Genomic DNA, 23,822 nt, shown 5'->3' with positions numbered 1-23,822 from the left:
TATGGAGGTTCCTCAAAAAGTTAAAAATAGAACTACCCTATGACCTAGCAATTGTACTACTAGGTATTTACCCAAAGAATACAAAAATACTAATTAAGAGGGGCACAGGTGACCCAATGTTTGTAGTAGCATTATCAACAATAGCCAAATTATGGAAACAGTCCAAATGTCCATCAACTGATGAATAGATAAAGACTATGTGGTAGATGCATACAATGGAATATTATGCAGCCATCAAAAAGAATGAAATCTTGCTGTTTGTAATGATGTGGATGGAGCCAGAGAGTATTAAGCTAAGCAAAATAAGTCAGTCAGAGAAAGAGAAATACCATATGATTTCACTCATATGTGGAATTTAAGAAACAAAACAGATGAACATGGGGGAAGAAAAGAGAGGCAGACCAGAAAACAGACTCTTAACCATAGAGAAGAAACTGAGGGTTGCTGGAGGGGAGGTGGATTAAATGTGTCGTGGGTATTAAGGAGGGTGTGCTTGTGATGAGCACCAGGTGTTGTATGTAAGTGATGAGCCACTGAATTCTACATCTGAAATGAATATTACACTGTATGTTAACTAACTGGAATTTAAATAAAAACTTGAAAAGAAATAATTTAGAAATTCAAAAAATAATTTAGACATTTTTTCCTATGATTTCCTTAAATATTTCTTTGCTACTTTTTTTTTGGTATTCCAGTAACACATATGTTATGCTGTTTTATATTACTTAACAGTTTTTTTTTTTTTACTGATGTTATATTTTATTTTTCAGCCTATCCCTCAACTCTGTTCTTTTATTTGGATAGTTTTAATACTAGGTCTTCAAGTGTGCTACTCTTCCTTCTACAGTATTTAATCTGCCATTAAATACCTTGAATGAATGTTTTCATTTAGATGTGTTTTTCAGCTCTTTTATTTCCATTTAGGAAATTTTATATATATTGCATTTTCACTGTGTTCATGTTTTCTTTTAAGTTTTTGAGCAAATTCTAATAGCTGTTTTAAACTTTTCTGCTGGTACCCATTGTGTGTCATTTTTGGTCTGTTTTTCTTGACAGCTTTTTCTCCTGATTTTGGCTTGTATTTTCTCATACCTAGTAGTTTTCTTTTGTTTTCTAGAATTTTGAAGTTATGTTGTTGCTGAATTTCTTTTTTTTTTAATTTTTTATTATGTTTGTCACCATACAGTACATCCTTAGTTTTTGATATAGTGTTCCATGATTTATTGTTTGCGTGTAACACCCAATGCTCCATGCAATACATGCCCTCCTTAGTACCCATCACTGGCCTATCCCAATCCCCCACCCCCTCCCCTCTGAAGCCCTCAGTTTGTTTCCCAGAGTCCATAGTCTCTCGTAGTTCATTCCCCTTCTATTTACCCTCCCTTCATTCTTCCCTTCCTTCTCCTACCGATCTCCCTGCTATTTCTTATGTTCCATAAATGAGTGAAACCATATGATAATTGTCTTTCTCTGCTTGACTTATTTCACTTGACACAATCTCCTCCAGTCCCATCCATGTTGCTGCAGATGTTGGGGAATCGTTCTTCTGATGTCTGAGTAATATTCCATTGTATATATGGACCACATCTTCTTTATCCATTTGTCTATTGAAGGACATCTCGGCTCCTTCCACAATTTAGCTATTGTGGACAATGCTGCTATGAACATTGGGGATATGGCCCTTCTCTTCACTATGTCTGTATCTTTGGGGTAAATACCCAGTAGTGCGATTGCTGGATCATAGGGTAGCTCAATTTTTAACTTTTTGAGGGACCTCCACAATGTTTTCCAAAGTGGCTATACCAACTTGCATTCCCACCAACAGTGTAAGAGGGTTCCCCTTTCTCCACATCCTCTCCAACATTATTTGTTTCTTGCCTTGTCAATTTTTGCCATTTTAACTGGCGTAAGGTGGTATCTCAGTGTGGTTTTGATTTGAATCGCCCTATTGGCTAATGATGTTGAACGTTTTTTCATGTGTCTGTTAGCCATTTGTATGTCTTCATTGGGAAAGTGTTCATAACTTCTGCCCATTTTTTGATTTGATTATTTGTTTCTCATATATTGAGTTTGAGAAGTTCTTTATAGATCTTGGATACCAGCCTTTTATCTGTAGTGTCATTTGCAAATATCTTCTCCCATTCTGTAGGTTGCCTCTTTGTTTCAATGACTGTTTCCTTGGCTGTGCAGAAACTTTTTATCTTGATGAAGTCCCACAAGTTTATTTTTTCTTTTGTTCCTCTTGCCTTTGGAGATGTGTCATGAAAGAAGTTGTTGGAGATGAGGTCAAAAAGGTTACAGCCTGTGTTCTTCTCTATGATTTTGATGGATTCCTGTCTCACATCGAAGTCTTTCATCCATTTGGAGTTTATCTTTGTGTATGGTGTGAGAGAGTGGTCAAGTTTCATTCTTTTGCATGTAGCTGTCCAATTTTCCCAGCACCATTTATTGAAGAGACTGTCCTTTTTCCACTGGATGTTTTTTTTCCTGCTTTGTCAAAGATTAGTTGACCATAAAGCCGAGGGTCCATTTCTGGAGCCTCTGTTCTGTTCCATTGGTCTATGTGTCTGTTTTTGTGCTAGTACCATGCTATCTTTGTGATCACAGCTTTGTAGTATAGCTTGAAATCTGGCAACGTGATGCCCCCAGCTTTGTTTTTCCTTTTCAACATTTCCTTGGCAATTCAGGGCCTTTTCTGGTTCCACACAAATTTAAGGGTCATTTGTTCCAGCTCTTTGAAAAATGTCCTTGGTATTTTGATCGGGATGGCGTTGAAAGTGTAGATTGCTCTGGGTAGCATAGACATTTTAACTATGTTTATTCTTCCGATTCATGAGCATGGAATGTTTTTCCATCTTTTTGTGTCTTCTTAATGTCTTTCAACAGTGATGTGTAGTTTCTAGAATATAGATCCTTTACCTCTCTGGTTATGTTAATTGCGAAATATCATATGATTTTTGGTGCTATTGTAAATGGAATGGATTCCCTAATTCCCCTTTCTTCAGTCTCATTGTTCATGTATACAGATGCAACTGATTTCTGAGCATTGATTTTGTATCCTGCCACATTACTGAATTGCTCTATAAGTTCTAGTAGTTTGGGGGTGGAGTCTTTTGGGTTTTCCATATAGAGTATCATGTCATCTGCAAAGAGAGACAATTTGACTTCTTCTTTGCCAATTTGAATACCTTTTATTCCTTTTTGTTGTCTGATTGCTGTTGCAAGGACCTCTAGTACTATGTGGAATAATAATGGCGAGAGTGGGCATCCTTGTCGTGTTCCTGATCTTAAGGGAAAGGCTTTCAGCTGTTGATTTTTTTGATCTGAATTTTGTCATCTTCCTTTAAAGATAGCTTTTTCTTTTTTTAAAGTAGACCCTGCGCCCAATGTGGGGCTCAAACTTGTAACCCTGAGATCAGGAATTGCATTCTCTACCGACTGAGCCATCCAGGTGCCCTGAAACGTTTAATTCATTTTTGCAGGCAATTAATTTACTTGTAATTCAGCTCGATCATTAAGGTTTGTTAGAGTATGTCTAGAGTAACCTTTACTCTAGGATTCTTTGATCTTACCCTTAACATGCAGTCTTACTGAGTCTTTATTGAAAGACCCATGTGATCACTGAGTTCTTTCCACTCTGCTGGATTAGAACTTGAATGTGTATGAATCTTATATTTGCTCCAGGAATTGTTTAAGTTATAGCTGCCCATTAGTTGCTCTTTCCCTCGCCGTTTAGAGTCTTACTATGTACAATTACAGCTTAGTATTCGGGCAAAGACTCAAGGAAATCTCTATGAGGAATCCTTTAATTCTTGGTCATCATGATTCCCTTCTGTTCTGTTGCACAAAATCCAGCCCTCCCACTCTTCTTTTACTAATGTTTGACAGTGCTTTGTTCTGTGCTGTCCCTTTCTGATCTATAAAGACCTCTAGACAAAAAGTGTTGGAGAATTGTATGACTCCTTTCATTTGTTTCCATTCTCCTAGTGATCACACATTCCTGTGCTGCTAGTTGTCTAGTGTCTGGAAACAGTTGCTTCACATATTTGTTGCTTTTTTTTAGTTGTTTTTGACAGATGACAGATCCTGGTTTTCTTTGTTATACTTTATATTTTTGAGATCATTAAGGAGTTATATGCAGTTATAATGAATAGATACCCAAGTCCTCCATTGATAACATCTTATAAAACTGTAATACAGTATCAAAACCAGGATAGTGACATTAATATAATCAAGGGGCAGAACATTTCTGTCAGCACAAGGATCTCTCATGTTGCCTTCTATAGCCATACCCACATCCCTCCACCTCTACTGCCTCATAATCTCTGGTAACCAGTAATCTGTTCTCTGTTTTTTATAATTTTGTCATTTAAAAATGTATGTAGGTAGATTTCTGTCTCACATTGAGGTCTTTCATCCATTTAGAGTTTATCTTTGTGTACAGTGTAAGAGAATGGTGGAGTTTAATTCTTCTGTATATAGCTGTCCAATTTTCCCAGTACCATTTATTGAAGAGACTGTCTTTTTCCGAGGTGCCTTTCAACAGACAAATGGATAAAGAAGATGTGGTTTATATATACAATGGAGTATTACTCAACCATCCAAAAGAATGAATACCCACCATTTGCATCAACATGGGTGGAACTGGAGGGGATTATGTTAAGTGAAAAAAGTCAAGCAGAGAAAGACAATTATCATATGGTTTCACTCATGTAGAACATAAGGAATAGCATGGAGGACATTAGGAGAAGGAAGGGAAAACTGAAGGGGTGGACATCAGAGGGGAAGACGAACCATTAGAGACTATGGACTCTGGGAAACAATCTGAGGGATTCAGAGGGGAGGGGATGGGGGAATGGGTTAGCCAGGTGATGGGTATTAAGGAGGGCATGTGTTGTAATGAGCACTGGGTTATATGCAAACAATGAATCATGGAATACTATATCAAAAACTAATGATATACTGTATGGTGACTAACATAACATTAAAAAAAATGGATGTAGGTGGTACCATACAGTATGCAGCATTTTGGAATTGGAAGTTTTCACTCAGCATAACTTTGTAGAGATTTGCCCATGTTTTTGCATGTATTAATAGTTCATTCCTTTATTTTTGAGTTCTATTTCATGGTATGGATGTACCACCATTTGTTTAATCATTCACATTTTGAAGGTTATCAGAGTTGTTTCCAGTTTTTTTTTTTTTTTTACTATTAAAAGAGAGCTGTTAAAACATATGTATAGGTTTTTATAGTTTTGTCAACAAAAGTTTATATTTCTTTGGGGGTGAGTGCCCAGGCACACGCTTGTTGACTTATATGGTAGTTGCAGATTTAGTTTTTTAAAAAACTGCCAAACTGTTTCCTAGACAGGTGGTGCCATTTTACATTTCCACCTGTGGTGTATGAGAGATCTAGGTTCTTTGCATTCTTTTTTTTAAATTTTTTTTTATTATATTATGTTAGTCACCATACAGTACATCCCTGGTTTCCGATGTAAAGCTCGATGCTTCATCAGTTGTGTATAACACCCAGTGCACCATGCAACACATGCCCTCCTCACTACCCATCACCAGTCCATCCCATTCCCCCACCCTCTACCCTCTAAAGCCCTCAGTTTATTTCTCAGAGTCCATAGTCTCTCATGCTTCATTCCCCCTTCTGATTACCCCCTTTCTTTATCCCTTTCTTCCCCTACCGATCTTCCTAGTTCTTATGTTCCAAAGATGAGAGATATCATATGATAGTTGTCTTTCTCTGCTTGACTTATTTCACTTAGCATTATCTCCTCCAGTCCTGTCCGTGTTGCAGCAAATGTTGAGAAATCGTTCTTTCTGATAGCTGAGTAATATTCCATTGTATATATGGACCACATCTTCTTAATCCAGTCATCTGTTGAAGGGCATCTCGGCTCCTTCCACGATTTAGCTACTGTGGACAATGCTGCTATGAACATTGGGGTGCATATGGCCCTTCTCTTCACTACGTCTGTATCTTTGAGGTAAATACCCAGTAGTGCAATGGCTGGGTCATAGGATAGCTCAATTTTTAACTTTTTAAGGGACCTCCACACTGTTTTCCAGAGAGGCTGTACCAACTTGCAATCCCACCAACAATGTAGGAGGGATCCCCTTTGTCCACATCCTCTCCAGCAATTGTTGTTTCTTGTCTTGTTAGTTTTTGCCATTCTAACTGGCGTAAGGTGGTATGTCAGTGATTTCTACTTATGATTCTGTCTTGTCAGGTGTATGTTTCTAGGAATCTTTTCAGTTTTGTTAGGTTAACCAATCTGTTGGTATATGATTCTTCATAGTAATCTCTTATGATCCTTTGTATTTTTATGATATCAGTTGTAGTGCCTCCTCTTTCATTTTAATTTTATTTGATTCTTTCTCTTATTTTCTTTATTAGTCTGGCTAAAGTTTTTTCAATTTGGTTTACTTTTTAGATAGCATGGTCGTAATTTCATTGCTCTTTTCTATTGTTTTCTAGTGTCTATTTCATTTATCTCTCTAATCTTTATATATCCTTCGTTCTGCTAATTTTGGGCTTCATTATTTTTATAGTTCCTTCAGGTATAAAGTTAGGTTGTTCTTTTGTGTTTTTTTTCTTATTATAGGCATTTATCACCATAAACTTCCATCTTAGAGCTGTTTTTTCCTGCATCCTATAAGTTTTGGTATGTTGTATTTCCATTTTCATTTGTTTTGAGTTTTTTTTTTTAACTTCTCTTTTGATCTCTGCTTTGGCCAATTGTTTGTTAAGAAATGTGTTGTTTAATTTCCACATATTTGTGATTTTTATACCTTTCTTCCTGTTATTGATTTCTAGCTTCATATCATTGTGGTTAGAAAAGATAATTGGTATGATTTCAGTCTTCTTGAGTTTAAGACTTGTTTTGTGGCCTAACATTTTATGTACCCTGAAAATAATCTGTGTGTGTTTGAAAAGAATGTGTATTGTGTGGTTTTCGGATAGAATATTCTCTATATGTCTGTCAGCTCCATTTGGTCTAAAGTCTAATCTAAGCCAAATAATTTCTTATTAATTTTCTGGATCTATCCATTGTTGAAAGGGAGTATTGAAATGCTTTACTTTTTTTGGTATTGTCTATTTCTCCCTTCAGATCTGTTATTATTTGTTTAATATATTTAGATGTTCTGGGGTTTTTTTGTGTGTATATATTTGCAATTGTTTTAGCCTCATGATGAATTAACCCCTTTGTCATTATATAATCACCTTCTTTGACTGTTGTTTGTGACTTGAAATCTCATTTGTCTGATATAAGTAAAGCTGACTCTGCTCTCTTTCGCTTTACATTTGCGGGGAGTAGAGGCCAAGTTTATCCTTAAAGGTGAAGTGAGTTTCTTGTAGACAGCATGCAGTTGGGTTATATTTTTTAGTTCATTCAGCAGCTATATGCCTTATGGCTGGAGAATTTAACCTACTTACATTTCATTATTAGTAGGTGAGGGCTTACTAATATTATCTTGTTAATTGTTTTCTGGCTCTTTTTTATTTAGTTCCTTTGTCTTTCCCTTTTTCTCTTGTGTTCATTTGTGAATTAATGATTTTTCAGAATGGTATGATTTGATTTCCTTCTCTCTACCTTTTGAACATCTGTTGTAAGTTTTTCTTTGTGGTTGCTATGAGGCTTACATAAAACATCTTTTAACAGTCTGCTTTATGCTGATAATATTTTTTTAATTTTTTTAAATTATATTATGTTAGTCACCATACAGTACATCCCTGGTTTTTGATGTAAAGTTCTATGATTCATTAGTTGCGTATAACACCCAGTGCACCATGCTATACGTTCCCTCCTTAGTACCCATCACCAGCCTATCCCATTCCCCCACCCCTCTACCCTCTGAAGCCCTCAGTTTGTTTCTCAGAGTCCATAGTCTCTCATGCTTCATTCCCCCTTCTGATTACCCCCCTTTCTTTATCCCTTTCTTCCCCTACCGATCTTCCAATATTTGGACTGCAATCACACATAAAAATTATACCCTTTTACTCCTACCCACATTTTATACTTTTGATGTTGCAGTTTACATCTTCTTATATTGTATATTCTTTAAAGAAATTTCTGTAGCTGTAGTTATTTTTAATACTTTTGTTCTTCACTCTTTACTAGAGTTTATTGATTAATATGCTGCCTTATTATAGTATTAGAGAAGTCAGAATTTAAGTATAAACTTACCTTTACCAGTGTGTTTTATATTTTATTATATGTTTTTTATGTTACTAATTTTTGTCCTTTCATTTTAGCATGAAGAACTTCTTTCAGCATTTAGTTTAGTTGTGATGAACTCTCTCAGCTTTTGCTTGTCTTGGAAACTCTTTATCTCTTTATTTTTGAAGGAGGTCTTTGCCGGGTGAAGTATTCTTAGTTGGCAATTTTTTTCTTTCAGTACTTTGAATGTATCATCCCACTCTCTCCTGGCCTGCAAGGTTTCTGCTGAATTCTGCTGATAGCCTTATGGGGGTTACCTTGTAAGTTACAAACTTTTTTTCTCTTGTTGCTTTTGAAATTCTCTGTCTTGGTTTTTTAGTCAGTTTTATTATAATGTGTCTTTGAATTGATCTTTATCGGTTGAATGTTTTTGGGGACCTAGCTTCATGAACTTCGATATTCAAATCTCTTCCCAGATTTGGGAACTTCTCAGCCATTATTTCTTTAAATCAGATTTTTGTCCCTTTATTTCCTCCTTCCTCCTTCTGGAACTGCAGTAATGCATAGCTTGTTTTCCTTGATGGTGTCCCATAATTCACATAGACTTTCTTTACTCTTTTTCATTCTTTTTACTTAGTTCTCTTCTGGCTGGATAATTTCAGAGTTCCTGTCTTTAATCTCACTGATTCTTTCTTCTGCTGATCAAGTCTGCTTTTGGTACTCTATTTTACATTTCTCATTTAATTCATTGTAATCTTCAGCTCCAGAACTTCTGTTTTCTTTTTATGATTTCTATGTATCTATTAAACTTCTGGTTTTGTTTGTGTATTGTTTTCATGATTTTGTTTAATGGTCTTTCTGTGTTTTCTTATAACTCCTTGAACTTTTAAAAAACAACTACTTTCAATTATTTATTGGGCAAATCACAGATCTGTTTTTTTCTTGGGCGTGGTTACTAGAAAAAATTGTATTCCTTTGGTGGTATCACAGTTCCTTTATTTTTCATGTTCTTGATATCTTGCATTGCTTTTTTGCATTTGAAGAAGCAATCACGTCCTCCATTTTTACTTACTGTCTTTGGTAGAGGAATAACTTAGACTTGTTGGATATTCTGAGAATTTTCCTTTGAATGCACCTGCTTCACACTTCTTATTCCTTTTTGGGGTGAAACTCTTAAGATTGTATGTTTTCTCTCAATCCCACAAAATCAGTCCAGTTGCTAATAATAGTCACTTATTTGCTTTACCTAAGGCAGTGCTGACTGCTCAAGTTTCTGTGCTTTCTCCCAGTCCCACAGAGTAAGGTGTGTTTCTGCATGTGTTCAGTAACCATCTGCAAAGGGTTATATTTGTTGCACAAGGAGCTGGCTATGGAGTTGGGGAGTAGCTGGGGAAAGTGTGCAGTGTGTTGGGGGTGACTGTGGGCCAGTTGGGAAGATTTGCAGATGAGGTGTCCCCACTGGCTCATGGACAGGCTTCCTGATGGAGTCTGTAAAGTAATTAGTAGGATCCTTTGATGTCTTTTGAGAGTCCTGGCTGCTCTCCTTCTATCCTTACCTCCTTACCCTCCGGTTGTGTAGTACACTTCAGTATTCTGGATGGGGTGAGAAAGAAGTGGGCCTCTTCAGCAACCCGCAAAACTGGGGAAAGCCAGGTGCTCACTCAGATGTTCTTACTTTCTGCCATTGGAGAAATCACAGGTCAAGAAGGTGTCTCTTGGCACTGAGCTAGGCTGCCTTGTGGAAGAGATAATGCAGGTAATGTGAAGTTGTTCTTCTTACCCTCTTCAGTGCATCCAGTCTCAGATTTTTTTTTTTTCTTCCAACATTGTGTTGGAACTTTTCCACTGGACTCCTGAACTTCCACAAGGTCATTCTTGTCTGGTTGATTGTTAAAAATAAATTTTCTTTGGTGGGGAAAATGGTACAAAACTCCTACTCTTCCATTTTGCTTATGGTTTTTTAAATTTATAATATATTTTTTTATTATGTTAGTCACAATATAGTACACCCCTGGTTTTTGCTTATGTTACTCCTCTGTGATTTTGTTGCTTTTTTCCCTGAGAGTCTTATTTTAGTCATGAATTGGTATTGAAGTTTGTCATATGCATTAATACAATGTGTGATTTTTCTTCATTAGATTTAATATGGTAGATTACATTGATTGATTTTTTTTAGTAATTATTTTTTATTATGTGACATAGATTGATTTTTGAATTTGAAAATGTCTTGCATCCCTAAAATAAACCTCATGGTGCATAAGACTTCTTATATATTGCTGAATTCTACTTGATAACATTTTGTTAAGGATTTTTACATCTGTATTCATGAGGGATATTGGTCTATAGTTTTTTTTATACTATCTTTGATTTTGGTATCAGAGTAATACTGGTTTCATAAAATGAATTGAGAAATTTTTTTCCCTCTTATATTATGGTAGTGATTGTGTAGTAGTGGTGTTCATTCTTTAGTCATTTGGTAGAATGAAGCAGTGAAGACATCTGGGTCTGAAGATTTTTTTTTCTTAGGAGTTTTAAAATATGAATTCAATTTTCTTAATGGTCATAGGGCTATTCAAGCTATTCAGATGATGGGTTTGAACTGTGTGGGTCCACTTCTGTGCAGATTTGTGATACATACAATACAGTACTGTAAATTTGTTTTCTCTTATGATTTTTAAAATATTTTTTCCCTAGCTTACTTTATTGTAAGAATAGACTATATAATACATATAATATTCAATATATGTGTTGACTGTTTATGTTATCAGTAAGGTTTCTGGTCAACAGTAGGCTATTAGTAGGTAAGTTTTTGAGAATTCAGAAGTTGTACATGGGTTTTTGACTGTGTGGGGGATTGGTGCCCCTAACCCTGTATTGTTCAGGAATCAAGTGTATACATTTTGTATTGGTTGAGTTATGATAGTTTGTATTTTAAAAGGAATTGGTCCATTTCATGTATGTCATCTATTTATTTGTGTAGAGTTTTTGAAATATTCCTTTAATATCCTTTTAATGAATGTGTAATATCCTGTTTCATTCCTGATATTGATAACTTGTGTCTTATCTGTTTTCTCCTTTGTTAGTCTTGGTAGAAATTAGTTCTATTTTTTAAAAAAGATTTTATTTATTTGTTTGACAGAGAGAACACAAGCAGGGGGAGTGGCAGAGGGAGAGCGAGAAGCAGACTCCCCGCTGAGCAGGGAGCCTGACTTGGGCTCGATCCCACGGCCCTGGGTTCATGACCTGAGCTGAAGGCAGACGCTTACTGACTGAGCCACCCAGGTGCCCCTAGTCAGTTCTGTTGATCTTTCCAAAGTCCAGCTTTATATTTTCTCTTATTTTTTTTCTGTTTTAAATTTTGTTGATTTCTACTCTTTTTGTTCTTTTTGCTTGCTTTGGTTTTAGTTTGCTCTTCTATTCTAATTTCTTGAAGAGAGAGCTTAGATTATTGATTTGCAATTTTCCTTTTTATATTATTTTATTTTTAAAAATTCTAAAATTATTTATTAATTTTCTTAAGTAGGCTCCATGCCCATCATGGGGCTTGAACTCACAACCCTAAGATCAAGAGTCGCATGCTCTGCTGACTGAGCCAGGTGGCCCATGCAATTTTCCCTTTTAATAACATATGCATCTGCCTTTCTCTGACTGGCTTATTTCACTTCGCATAATATACTCTAGCTCCATCCATGTTTTTGCAAATGGCAAGATTTCATTCTTTTTGATGGCTGAGTAATATGCCATTATATATGTATACATATACCACATCTTTTTTTTTTTTTGAAGATTTTATTAGAGAGTGTGTGTGTATGCATGTGAGTTGGGGGAGGGGAAAGGACAGAGGGGAGGGAGGGACAAGCAGACTCCATACTGAGTATGGAGCCCAACGCAAGGCTTGATCTCACCACCCTGAGATTATGACCTGAGCCAAAACCAAGAGTTGGATGCTTAAGTTTAACCAACTGAGATACCCAGGTGCCCCCATATCTTCTTTATCTATTCCTATTTGATGAGCATTTGGGCTCTTTCCCTGATTTGGCTATTGTTGATAATGCTGCATAAACATTAGGGTGCATGTATCCTTTTGAATCAGCATTTTTGTATCCTTTGGGTAATTACCTAGTTAGTGCAAATACTGGGTCATAGGGTAGTTCTATTTTTAACTTTTTGAGGAAGCTCCATACTATTTTGCAGAGTGGCTGCACCAGGTTGCATTCCCAACAACAGTGTAAGAGGGTTCCCCTTTCTCCATATCCTGCCAACATCTGTTGTTTCCTGTGTTGTTAATTTTAGCCATTCTGACTCATGTAGAATTTAAGAAACAAAACAGATGAACATAGAGGAAAGGAAAAAAAGAGAGAGGGAGGCAAACCATAAGCGACTTGTAAGTATAGGGAACAAACTGAGGGTTGAGGGTATTAAGGAGGGCACTTGTGATGAGCATTGGGTGTTTTATGTAAGTGAGGAATCACTAAATTCTTCTCCTGAAACAAATATTACACTATATGTTAACTAGTATTTGAATAAAAACTTGAAATAACAAAAATAATATATGCATTTAATGGCAGTAATTTCCCTTTCAGCATTTCGTTACCTGTGTCTCCAAATTTTGATATATTGTATTGTCATTTTAATTTAGTTCAGTGTAATTTTTTAATTTACTCTGAGAAGTCCTCTTTGATGCATGGATTATTTAGTTATATGTTGTTTTGTATCCAAGCATTTGCAGATTTTTCTTCTGTTATTTTCGTGTGATTGATTTCCAGTTCGATTTCATTGTGGTTAAGAAAATATTGTGTTTATGATTTTGATTGTTTTAAATTTGTTGACATTTGTGTTTTTGCCCAGGGTATGATTTATCTTGGTATATGTCCTGTGGGCACTTGAAAAGAATGTGTATCTGCTTTTGTTGAGTGGAGTGTTCTGTGAATGCCACTAGATCCTGTTGGTCGATGGTGTTGTTGAGTTCTTCAACATTGCTCTTTTTCTGTTTAGTTGTTCTGTAAGTCTCTAACTAAAATTGTGAATTTATCTATTTTTGTCTATTTTTATTTCCATGAGTTTTGCTCCAACATTTTCCGTTGTTTTGTGCATATGCATTTATGATTGCTATGTTTTCTTGGTGGTTGACTTTGTATCATTATATAATGTCCCTTTTTGTATCTGGTAATTTTCTTTGTACTGGAGTCTACTTTATGTAATATTAACTCTTGCTTTTCATTAATTTTTGCATAATATGTTTTTTCATGCTTTTACTTCTTATTTGCCTATGTTATGTTTATAATAAGTTTTTTAAGATTTATTTATTTGAGAGAAAGTGTGGACTCAGAGGGGAGGGGCAGAGGGAGAGAGAGAGAATCTCAAGCAGACTAGTCTCTTATGGTTTGCTTCCCTCTTTTTTTTCCTTTCCCTGTTCATCTGTTTTGTTTCTTAAATTCCACATGTCCCCTTCTCATGTTTGATAATTTGCTAGAACAGCTCACAGAACTCAGGAAAACAACTTAATTACTATTACCAGTTTGTCATAAAGGATCCAACTTAGGAACAGCCAAATAGAAAAGATGCTTACGGCAAGGTATGTGGACTGGGAAATGGAGTTTCTATGCCCCTTTTTGGCATTTCAACCTCACAGCAACTTTGTGTGTTCATTATCCTGGAAGCTGTCCAAACCCCATTATTTGTTTTTATGGGAGTTACATTATGAAGGCATGATTTATTAAATCATTGGCCTTTGGTGATTAGCTCATTCTCCAGCCCTTCTCCCCTCCCTGGGGTTGGAGAGTGGAGCTGAAAGTTCCAACCTTCTAATCACATGATTCCCCTGACATCTCCCATTCTGAAGCTATCTGGGGCCCACCAAGGGTCACTTCATTAGCATAAACCCCAGGTACAGCTGAAAATGGCTTTTCATGAATAACAAAGTTGATGCTTCTCCTATTCTTCTTATCCAGAAATTCCAAGAGTTTTAGAAGTTCTTGTGTCAGGGATTGGGGATGAAGAAATATATATTATTATATCACAATATCACAGTCAGTTTTGTATCATTTTAAATTTTTCTGATTTATGACTCACTGCTTCTTTCCTCTCTCCCCTCCATTCTACTGTTGAGCCCATCCAGCATCTTCTGTTTCTTTGTTGAGACATTTTGTTTCTTTGCTGAGATTCTCTTTTTTTTCATGTTTCATGCATATTTGTAATTGCTTACCTGAATCATTTTTGTGATGGCTCCTTTAAAATATTTGTCAGATAATTCTAATATCTTTGTTTTCTTGGTGTTGGCATGTATTTTTTTTTCCATTCAATTTAGGATCTTCATGGTTCTTGGTATGATAAGACCTGGACCTTTAGGTATTATGTTACAAGATACTGATTTTATTTAAACCTTTTGCTTTATCTGGCTTTTGTGACAGTGCTGCTGTAGGGGAAGGACAGGATTTGCCTCATTACTGCCATGTGGGGGTTGAGGTCCATGTTCCCACTCAGCCTCTGTTGACACTGAAGTGTGCAGACTCTTTGTTACTGTTGAATAGATGTGGGAATTCTAGCTTCCTAATAGTCTTCCACTGATTATTCACTGTCTGGAAAGCATTGTAAAGCCTTCTGCTGTTCCCCATGTGGCCTCTGATACGACCAGGAGGAGGGTGGTGTCCTTGTCATTGCTGAGCAATGGTGAAAGCCCCCACTCTCTCTTAGGCCTCTTCGGACACCACAGGGAAGTGATGGAGGAGCCTCATTAATGCTGTTTAGGGGTAGAAGTTCAGGTAGTCTCCACTGCCACTCGGTGGTAGTTATTGCCCACTTGGGTAGAGAGTCTTGACTCCCAACTTGGCCTTTTCAGCCACTATACCAGTGCAAGGTTTGAATATGTTAATTATAGTCCAATTATGGTGAAAGTCCAGTCTGTCCAGTTAACCTTGCTTGTGTGGGTGAGAGCTGGACCATAGTTTTTTTTCCCCCTTTCTTTCTTTTTTGGTGATGTTTGGAAGCAATATAGTGGTTATTACTGAGATGTTTTCTTTATTGACAGGCTGACTCTTTCCTGGTTCTTAAGCTAGAGAGAACAGTCTTTTTTGTCTGTGCCTGTTGGTGTTTCTTGGTTTCTAGCCTTTTCAGCTTCAAATAGCAGATGTATAAGGTAAAAGAAAATCTAAGGAATTTACCACTGTGTTCTTTCTTGCATCTCAAGGTCCCTAGTTGGTCTGCCTTTTTCTCTCTCTCTTTCAGAATCTTCCTATTTTTTAAAAAATATATTTATTTCTAGAGGTTTTTAATATATGATATATATCCATCCTTTATATATGATGTTATATATTTGTATGTTATATATATGTGAAATATATATATTTATGTATATGTTACATATATGGTTGTATTACATGTATTACATATATGTCCACAGTTTTTCATTTTACTTAGCAGGAGGAATAGTAAAAAGTATGTCTCATCCATCTTCCTGGAAGCATACACTAATCCTATGCCTTTTTAACTTTTTACTATTCTAACTTTATAGATAATGGGTTGTCATCATTTAGTTTTGGTTGCATGCAGTTGTGTTTTATTCTATTTTAAGTCCAGATGCTGCCAGAGAGGCTCATTTCTGTCTTTCCCTCTCCAGAGTACTAAATTGGGAGTTCCATGACTGAGAGGTAGAAAGAGTTTGGGAAAGTGGCACATAGGTTTTTGGGTGGCATTAAAGAGACACAGAACCTACTGTATAGCAGACTCTATCAAGAAGCCCACCCATTAACTGCTGGGAAAGCCCCACCCATGGATTTCCCCACTGGCCCATGAGCATCCCCAATGCTTTGTGTGCCTCACACTACCCCCACCCCCATGCTGCAGCTGGCTCAACGTGCATGCTCTTTAAGGTGGTGGCAAGAGCAAGCTTTAGAAGACTGTTCATGAATACACATGGAAAGCAGGCAGAAACTGCAGTGCAGAGACCACAAACCTGAATTATAGTGCCACCTTTGGGAAGACACAAGAGAGGCTGTCAGCACTCAGCCTGGTGCATTGTCGAATCAATAAAAGGCAATCATGCTGAAGAATTCTGCCACAGAAGTGAGCAAGAAACATGGATCATGTTCATGGAATCTTTGAGAAATTTACAGAATATCTAAGAGGAATGATGGAAGGTATTTCTACCCTGATGGTAATTAGTAAAGACTGGAGGAGGTGACTGTTACTTCGCATGTGAAGACCGTAACACAGAACTCCAAGAAACATGAAAAACCAAGGAAGCTAATTGAATTTAAATTAAAAAAAAAAAAAAAAGAAAGGAAAAACAAAGGAAACATATGCCAGCAAAGGACCACAGTAATCTTCCAGTAACTGAATCTAAAGACATGGAGTTGTACTCAAACAATGAATCATGGAACACTACATTAAAAACTAGTGAAGTACGGTTTTGATTTGAATTTCCCTGATGGCTAATGATTTTGAACATTTTTTCATGTGTCTGTTAGCTATTTGTATGTCTTCATTGGAAAAGTGTCTGTTCATATCTTCTGCCCATTTATGATTTGTTTATTTGTTTCTCGTGTATTGAGTTTGAGAAGTTCTTTGTAGATCTTGGATACCAGTCTTTTATCTGTAGCATCATTTGCAACTATCTTCTCCCATTCCGTGGGCTGCCCCTTAGTTTTTTTGACTGTTTCCTTGGCTGTGCAGAAGCTTTTTATCTTGATGAAGTCCGACAAGTTCATTTTTTCTTTTGTTTCTCTTGCCTTTGGAGATGTGTCATGAAAAAGGTTGCTGTGGCTGATGTCGTAGAGGTTGCTGCCTATGTTCTCCTTTATGATTTGGAAGGATTCCTGTCTTACATTGAGGTCTTTCATCCAAATGTTGAGAACTCGTTCTTTCTGATAGCTGAGTAATATTCCATTGTATATATGGACCACATCTTCTTAATCCAGTCATCTGTTGAAGGGCATCTTGGTTCCTTCCATGATTTAGTTATTGTGGACAATGCTGCTATGAACATTGGGGTGCATATGGCCCTTCTCTTCACTACGTCTGTATCTTTGAGGTAAATACCCAGTAGTGCAATGGCTGGGTCATAGGATAGCTCAATTTTTAACTTTTTAAGGGACCTCCACACTGTTTTCCAGAGTGGCTGTACCAACTTGCATTCCCACCAGCAATGTAGGAGGGATCCCCTTTCTCCACATCCTCTTCAGCAATTGTTATTTCTTGCTGCAACATGGACGGCACTGGAGGAGATAATGCTAAGTGAAATAAGTCAAGCAGAGAAAGACAATTATCATATGATTTCTCTCATCTATGGAACATAAGAACTAGGAAGATCGGTAGGGGAAGAAAGGGATAAAGAAAGGGGGGGTAATCAGAAGGGGGAATGAAGCATGAGAGACTGTGGACTATGAGAAAGAAACTGAGGGCTTCAGAGCGAAGGGGGTGGGGGAATGGGATAGAGTGGTGATGGGTAGTGAGGGCATGTATTGCATGGTGCTCTGGGTGTTATACGCAACTAATGAATCATCGAACTTTACATCAGAAACCCGGGATGTACTGTATGGTGATTAACATAACATAATAAAAAAAAAAAAGTAAAAAAAAAAAACAAAGGCATGGAGATCTACAATTTATTTGAAAAGAATTCAAAAAAGCTGTTTTAAGGAAATTTAATGAGCTAAAGAAAACACTGAAAGACAATTCAATGAAATTAGGATAACAGTACATTAACAATATAAAAAATTTGTCATAGAGATTGAAATAATGAAAAAGAACCAAACAGAAATTCTGGAGTTGAAGAACTCAATGAATGAAATGGAAAAAAAAAAATGCGGTATAGCACAGTAGGCTTGATTAAGCAGAAGAAAGAATCAGTGAAATTAAAGAGGAACTTTGAAATTATACAGTCAGAGGAAACCTGAAAAAAGAAAAAAAATGAGAAAGAGTGAAGAGAGCTTTCATGAAAGGTGGTACATATCAATGGGACCAATTTGTGAATCGCTGGAGTTCTAAAAGGAGAAGATGGGGGGAAAGGGGCAGGAAGCCTATTTAAAGAAATAATGGCTAAGAACTTTCCAAATCTAGGGAGAAATTTGGACATCCAGGTTTGTAGTGTTCATAGGTCACCAGACAAACTGAACATGAAGAAATCCCCTCCAAGACACATGATAATAAAATTGTCAAAGTCACAAGGAAAGATTTTAAAAGCAGCAAGAGAAACAAAGTTTGTAACTTATAAGGTGACCCCCCCATTAGACTATCAGTGAATTTCTCAGCAAAAATATTACAGGCCATAAAAGAGTAGGATAATATATTCCAAGTAGTGAAAGAAAAAAGAAACACCAACCAAGAATACTTTACCTAGCAGAGCTGTCCTTCAGAAGTGAAGGAGAGATATAAACTTTCCCAGCTAAACAAAAGCTGAGGGAATTTACCACTAGACCTGCCTTACAAAATGTAAAAGGAGTTCTTCAAGCTGAAATGAAAGGACACTAATTAGGAACATGAAAACATGAAAATATAAAACACACTGGTAAAGGTAATTACATGGTCAGATTTAGAATACTCTAATACTCTGATAGTATATTAACTCTAGTATTAAAAGATGATAGTATTAAAAACATAGCTACAACAATTATAAAATATACAATATAAATACAGGTAAATTGTGACTCAAAAACAATAAAAGGGGAGAGTAAAAGGGTAGAGTTTTTGTATATGATCAAAGTTAAGTTGTTATCGGTATAAAATAGACTGTTATAAGATGTGTTACATAAAACCATGGTAACCACAAAGCAAAAATCTACAGCAGAATCATGGAAGATAAAAGATATGGGAATCAAAGCATACCACTGTGGAAAATCATCAGTTCACAAAGGAAGGCAGCAAGAGATGAAAGGAGCAAGGCAATTATAAAAGAACTGGAAACAATAAGATAGCATTAATAAGTCTTTACCTATCAATAATTACTTTAAATGTAAATGAATCATGGAACATTACATCAAAAACTAAGGATATACTGTATGGTGACTAACCAAAAAAGTATTATAAAAAATGTAAATGGATTGAATTATCTAATCAACAGGCCTAATGTGGCTGGATTGATTAAAAAACAAGGCCCAACTAATTGCATGCCGCCTATAAGAGACTTACTCCAGCTTTAAGGATACATGTAGGTTGAAAATAAAGGGATAGAAAAAGATATTTCTGCAAGTGGAAACCAAAAGAGAGCACAGGTACCTATACTTACACTGGATAAATTAGACTCTAAGACAAGAACTATAATTAGAGACCCAGAAGGTCATTATATAATGATAAAGGGATCAACTCATCAAGAAGATATAACGATAATTCATAAAGTTGCATCAGAAACTAATATATTAATATATAATAAATATATGAAACAAATACAGATTTAAAGGGAGAAGTAGATAATACAATAGCAGTGGGAGACTTTAGTAGATAGATTATCTGAGCAGAAAATCAACAAACTGTACTGTACTTGAACTGTACTTTAGACCAAATGAACCTCACAGACATAGATAGAACATTTCATTCACCAGGAGCAGGATATACATTCTTCTCAACTGAAGATGGAACATTCTCCAGAGTAGAGCCTATGACAGGTCACATAGCAAGGCTTAGCAAATTTAAGAAGATTGAAATTATACCATGTATCTTTTCAGACTACAGTATATGAAAGTAGAAATCAATAATGGGACGAAAACTGGAAAATTCACAAATATGTGCAAATTAAACAATACAGGTCTGAACAACCAGTGGGTCAAAAAAAATCACAAAGGAAATTAAAAAATACCTTGACACAAATTAAAATGTAAACAGCATACTATGGGATGCTGCAAAAGCAGTTTTAAGAGGGAATTTTATAGTAATACATGCCTACAATATGAAAAAAGAAAGATGTCAAATGAACAACCTAACTTTACATCTCAAGGATCTAGAAAAAGAACAGACTATGCTCAAATTTAGCAGAAGGAATGAAATAACAAAGATCAGAGTGGAAAAAGTGGAATAAAGACCAGAAAAGATTAACCAAACTGAGAACTGTTTTTTTTTTTCCCTTAAGATTGCCAAACCCTTAGATATACTAAGGGAAAAAGAGGAAAGACTCAAGTAAAATGAGACATGAAATAGGAAACAATAAAAACTACACCACAGAAATAGAAAGGATTATAAGAGAATGCTATGAACAGTTAATGCCAACAAACTGGATAACCTGGAGGAAATGGATGAATTCCTAGAAACATATAACCTACCAAAGATAAATCAGGAAGAAATGAAAAAAAACCTGTTAATCATCCAAATAATGAGTAAGGAAATTGCATGAGCAACCAAAATCTTCTTTTTTTTTAATAATATATTTTTATTAGATTATGTTAGTCACCATACATTACATCTCTAGTTTTTAATGTAAAATTCCATGATTCATTACTTGCGTATAACACCCAGTGCACCATGCAATACGTGCCCTCCTTAATACCCATCACCAACCTATCCCATTCCCCCACCCCCCTCCCCTCTGAAGTTCTCAGGCAACCAAAATCTTCTAACAAAGAAAAGTCCAGGACCTGATGACTTTACTGGTGAATTCTACCAAACTTTAAAAAGTCAATACCAGTTCTTCTCAAACTCTTCCAGAAAATTGGAGAGGAGGGAATACTTCTAGACTCATTTCATGAGGCCAGTAATACCCTGATATCCAAGCCAGATAAGGACACTAAAGGAAAAGAAAACCAAAGGCACTATCCCTGATGAATACAGATGCAAAAATTCTCAACCAAATATCAGCAACCCGAATTTAACAGCATTTTTAAAGGATCATATGCCATGATCAAGTGGAGTTAATCCAAGGGACAAGAGGATGGTTCAACATTATCAAACTAATAAATGTGATACACTTCATTGATAGAATGAAAGATAAAAATCATGTAATCATTTCAGTAGATGCAGAAAAAGAATTTGACAAAATGCAACATCCTTTCATGAATAAAACTTAGCAAATTGGGTTTAGAAGTAACGTACCTCAACATAATAAAGGCCATGATATGACACGTCCACAGATAACATCATACTCAGTGGTAAAACATTAAAAGCTTTTTCTCTAAGGTGAGCAACAGGACAAGGCGGCTCACTGTCACCACTCCTGTTAGAGTACTGGAAGTCCTAGCCAGAACGGGCAGGTAAGAAAAGGAAACAAAAGGTATCCAAATAAGAAAGGAAGAAGTAGAATTGTAAGTACTTGCAGATGATATGATATATGTAGAAAATCCTATGGACTCCACCAAAAAAACTGTTAAAACTAATGAAAAATTTAGTAAAGTTGCAGGATACAAAATTAACACAATTTAGTTGTGTTTCTGTTCACTAACAGTGAAATATCTGAAAAAAGAAAGGCAACAGTCTTATTCAAAATAGCACTGAAAGCAAGTAGAAACTTAGGAATAAACTTAACCAAGGAGGTGAAAAGATCTGTACATTGAAAACTATAATATGCATTACTGTAGTCAGCTGCTGATGGCCTTGTCTGATATAGATTTGTTACTGGCAGTGGTATAGACCAGAAAGTATAAAAAAAAATTTAGGCCATTTACGTTTTATTTGAAGGGAGTTTCATACATCAGGAAAAGGAATGAAGAACTGATTGGAAAACTTAATTGTTTTTTAAAACAATTCATTTTTTTATCCCTTAGGAATTGAAATCAAATTATGGCAAATATCAAAATGGAAACTCTAATGAAAGAGTGAAAGAAGAAATGTTCATAGAAACTTCCAAATTGATTCATTTTTGTGAATATAAATGTGAGCCAGAGTCTGAGAATTCTTTCTCCAGCTTAGAGGTGGATAGCATTGGTGATAATAGCTGGTTAGGTGATATTGTTGGTTTTATAGATACATGCCAAGCTCTATAAGTCTATATCCTGAGAGTGATTAGATGGAATATTTCCAGTCTGTAACTTAAAAAATCTTTTTGGTAGTCACTTAAGATCACAGTTTTCTCCTGAGGATAGACTCTGAGTGTGAATGACAATGAAATTCCTATCTAGTGTATATAGTTTGTGCAACTTTGCATTCTTAATATGCAAAGTGGTTGCTACATTAAGATATCTACTGTATTGTTTTTTAAAAAGATTTTATTTATTTATTTGAGAGAGAAAGAGCACAAACACAAGCAGGGTGGGGGCAGGCAGAGGGTGAGGGACGGCAGGCTCCCCGCTGAACAGGGAGCCCAATGCAGGTCTCCATCCCAGGACCTGAGCCTAAAGCAGATGCTTAACTGACTGAACCACGCAAGCGCCCATCTGCTGTATTGTTGATAGAGTATTTCCATGCTGAAATCTGGCTGCTATTTTAGTATATATGAGATGTTAATCACAAATTTCCTTTTCTAATGAGAATCTTTTCTCTTTTACAGGGGATCTTTCCTGCAAATTACATTCACTTGAAAAAGGCAATTGTCAGTAATAGGGGGTGAGTAGTTGACCTTACTATATTTATTTATAATTTTTATAGGTTGCAGAGGAAGGTTTTTTGTTTTTGGTTTGTAGTATAAAATATGCTATTAACATGTTTTCCTGCCAAAAAATAAATTTGCTTTATTGCTTTATCATATATATAATTCTGAGGACATAACCACTTCTTAAAATACCGACAATTTTAATCTGTTTTCTTGTATACTGGAAAGGTAACTTGGGGTGTTGTGAATTTTATAAAAACAATTATGCATGCAGCATATTTTTTACAATAATTTACATTTTGAGAATAGTTTCTGATAGGATAACAAGCACAATCTCTGATAGAAGAGAGACAAGATGTAAAATATCAAAATGTTAACATTTGTTATTTTTGCACATTCAGATTATGAGTGATTTTTAGAAATTCTTTACTGTCATGCCCTAATTTTAAAAGTAATAAGTATGGGGGCGCCTGGGTAGTGCAGTCGTTGAGGCGTCTGCCTTCGGCTCAGGGCGTGATCCCGGCGTTCCGGGATCGAGTCCCACATCGGGCTCCTCTGCTGGGAGCCTGCTTCTTCCTCTCTCACTCGCCTGCTGTGTTCCCTCTCTCGCTGGCTGTCTCTCTGTCACATAAATAAATAAAATCTTAAAAAAAAAAAAGTAATAAGTATGTATTACTATAAAATTGTGATTTTATTTTTCAAAATTTATCATTTTAAAATATAAAATTTAAGATACTATATGATAGCTTTTGGTACTAGAAATAATATTTTTGAACAGAGGTTGAGGAAGCATCAGAGTTTAGTTAGGGTTGAGTCAGGAAAAGAGAAACTTATGAGTCACTTTTTAAGCTAGAATTTAATGTAGGGAATTGTTTACACACCTGTTTGAAAAATGAAAGAAAAAAGAGGAAATATCGATATAACCCAAAATAATAACTGCAGAAAGAAGTCTGTACTCTAATGGCTGGAAACAAAAGATAATGGGTTGGTGATACCAGAACTCAGGAACTTGGAAGATGGATCTTGAGACACTGGAGCTCAAATTCTGAGGAGAGGACATCACATGGCTGCTGCTGGAATGTATGTAGAAGAGCAGTGAGGCCGTTTCTGGGAATGTCAAAAGCAACTGGAGGCTGGAACCAGTTTTCTCTGGTGGAACAGTTTACAAGAATAGCAGAAAACACTTCTTATTTCCTTTTCCC

At 36.0% G+C, this 23,822-nt stretch overlaps 1 protein-coding gene across 4 annotated transcripts in view; it reads left to right on the top strand.

Annotated features, from left to right (window-relative positions):
• The window catches only part of DOCK3 (dedicator of cytokinesis 3), a 568,180-nt gene that overhangs the window by 156,334 nt on the left and 388,024 nt on the right, over positions 1-23,822 (top strand). For all 4 annotated transcript variants that reach the window (XM_087867015.1, XM_087867014.1, XM_087867013.1 and 1 more), the window contains exon 4: positions 22,579-22,634. In XM_087867015.1, the coding sequence (XP_087723141.1) occupies positions 22,579-22,634 (56 nt within the window). The remainder of the gene's footprint in view (positions 1-22,578; positions 22,635-23,822) is intronic.

Source organism: Ursus americanus, chromosome 14 (genome assembly GCF_024610735.1).
Source record: "Ursus americanus isolate L20-20 chromosome 14, mUrsAme1.1.p, whole genome shotgun sequence".
NCBI lineage: Eukaryota > Metazoa > Chordata > Mammalia > Carnivora > Ursidae > Ursus > Ursus americanus.
Note: the sequence above shows the minus strand (reverse complement) of the source record. Positions and strands in the feature narration are given on the sequence as shown.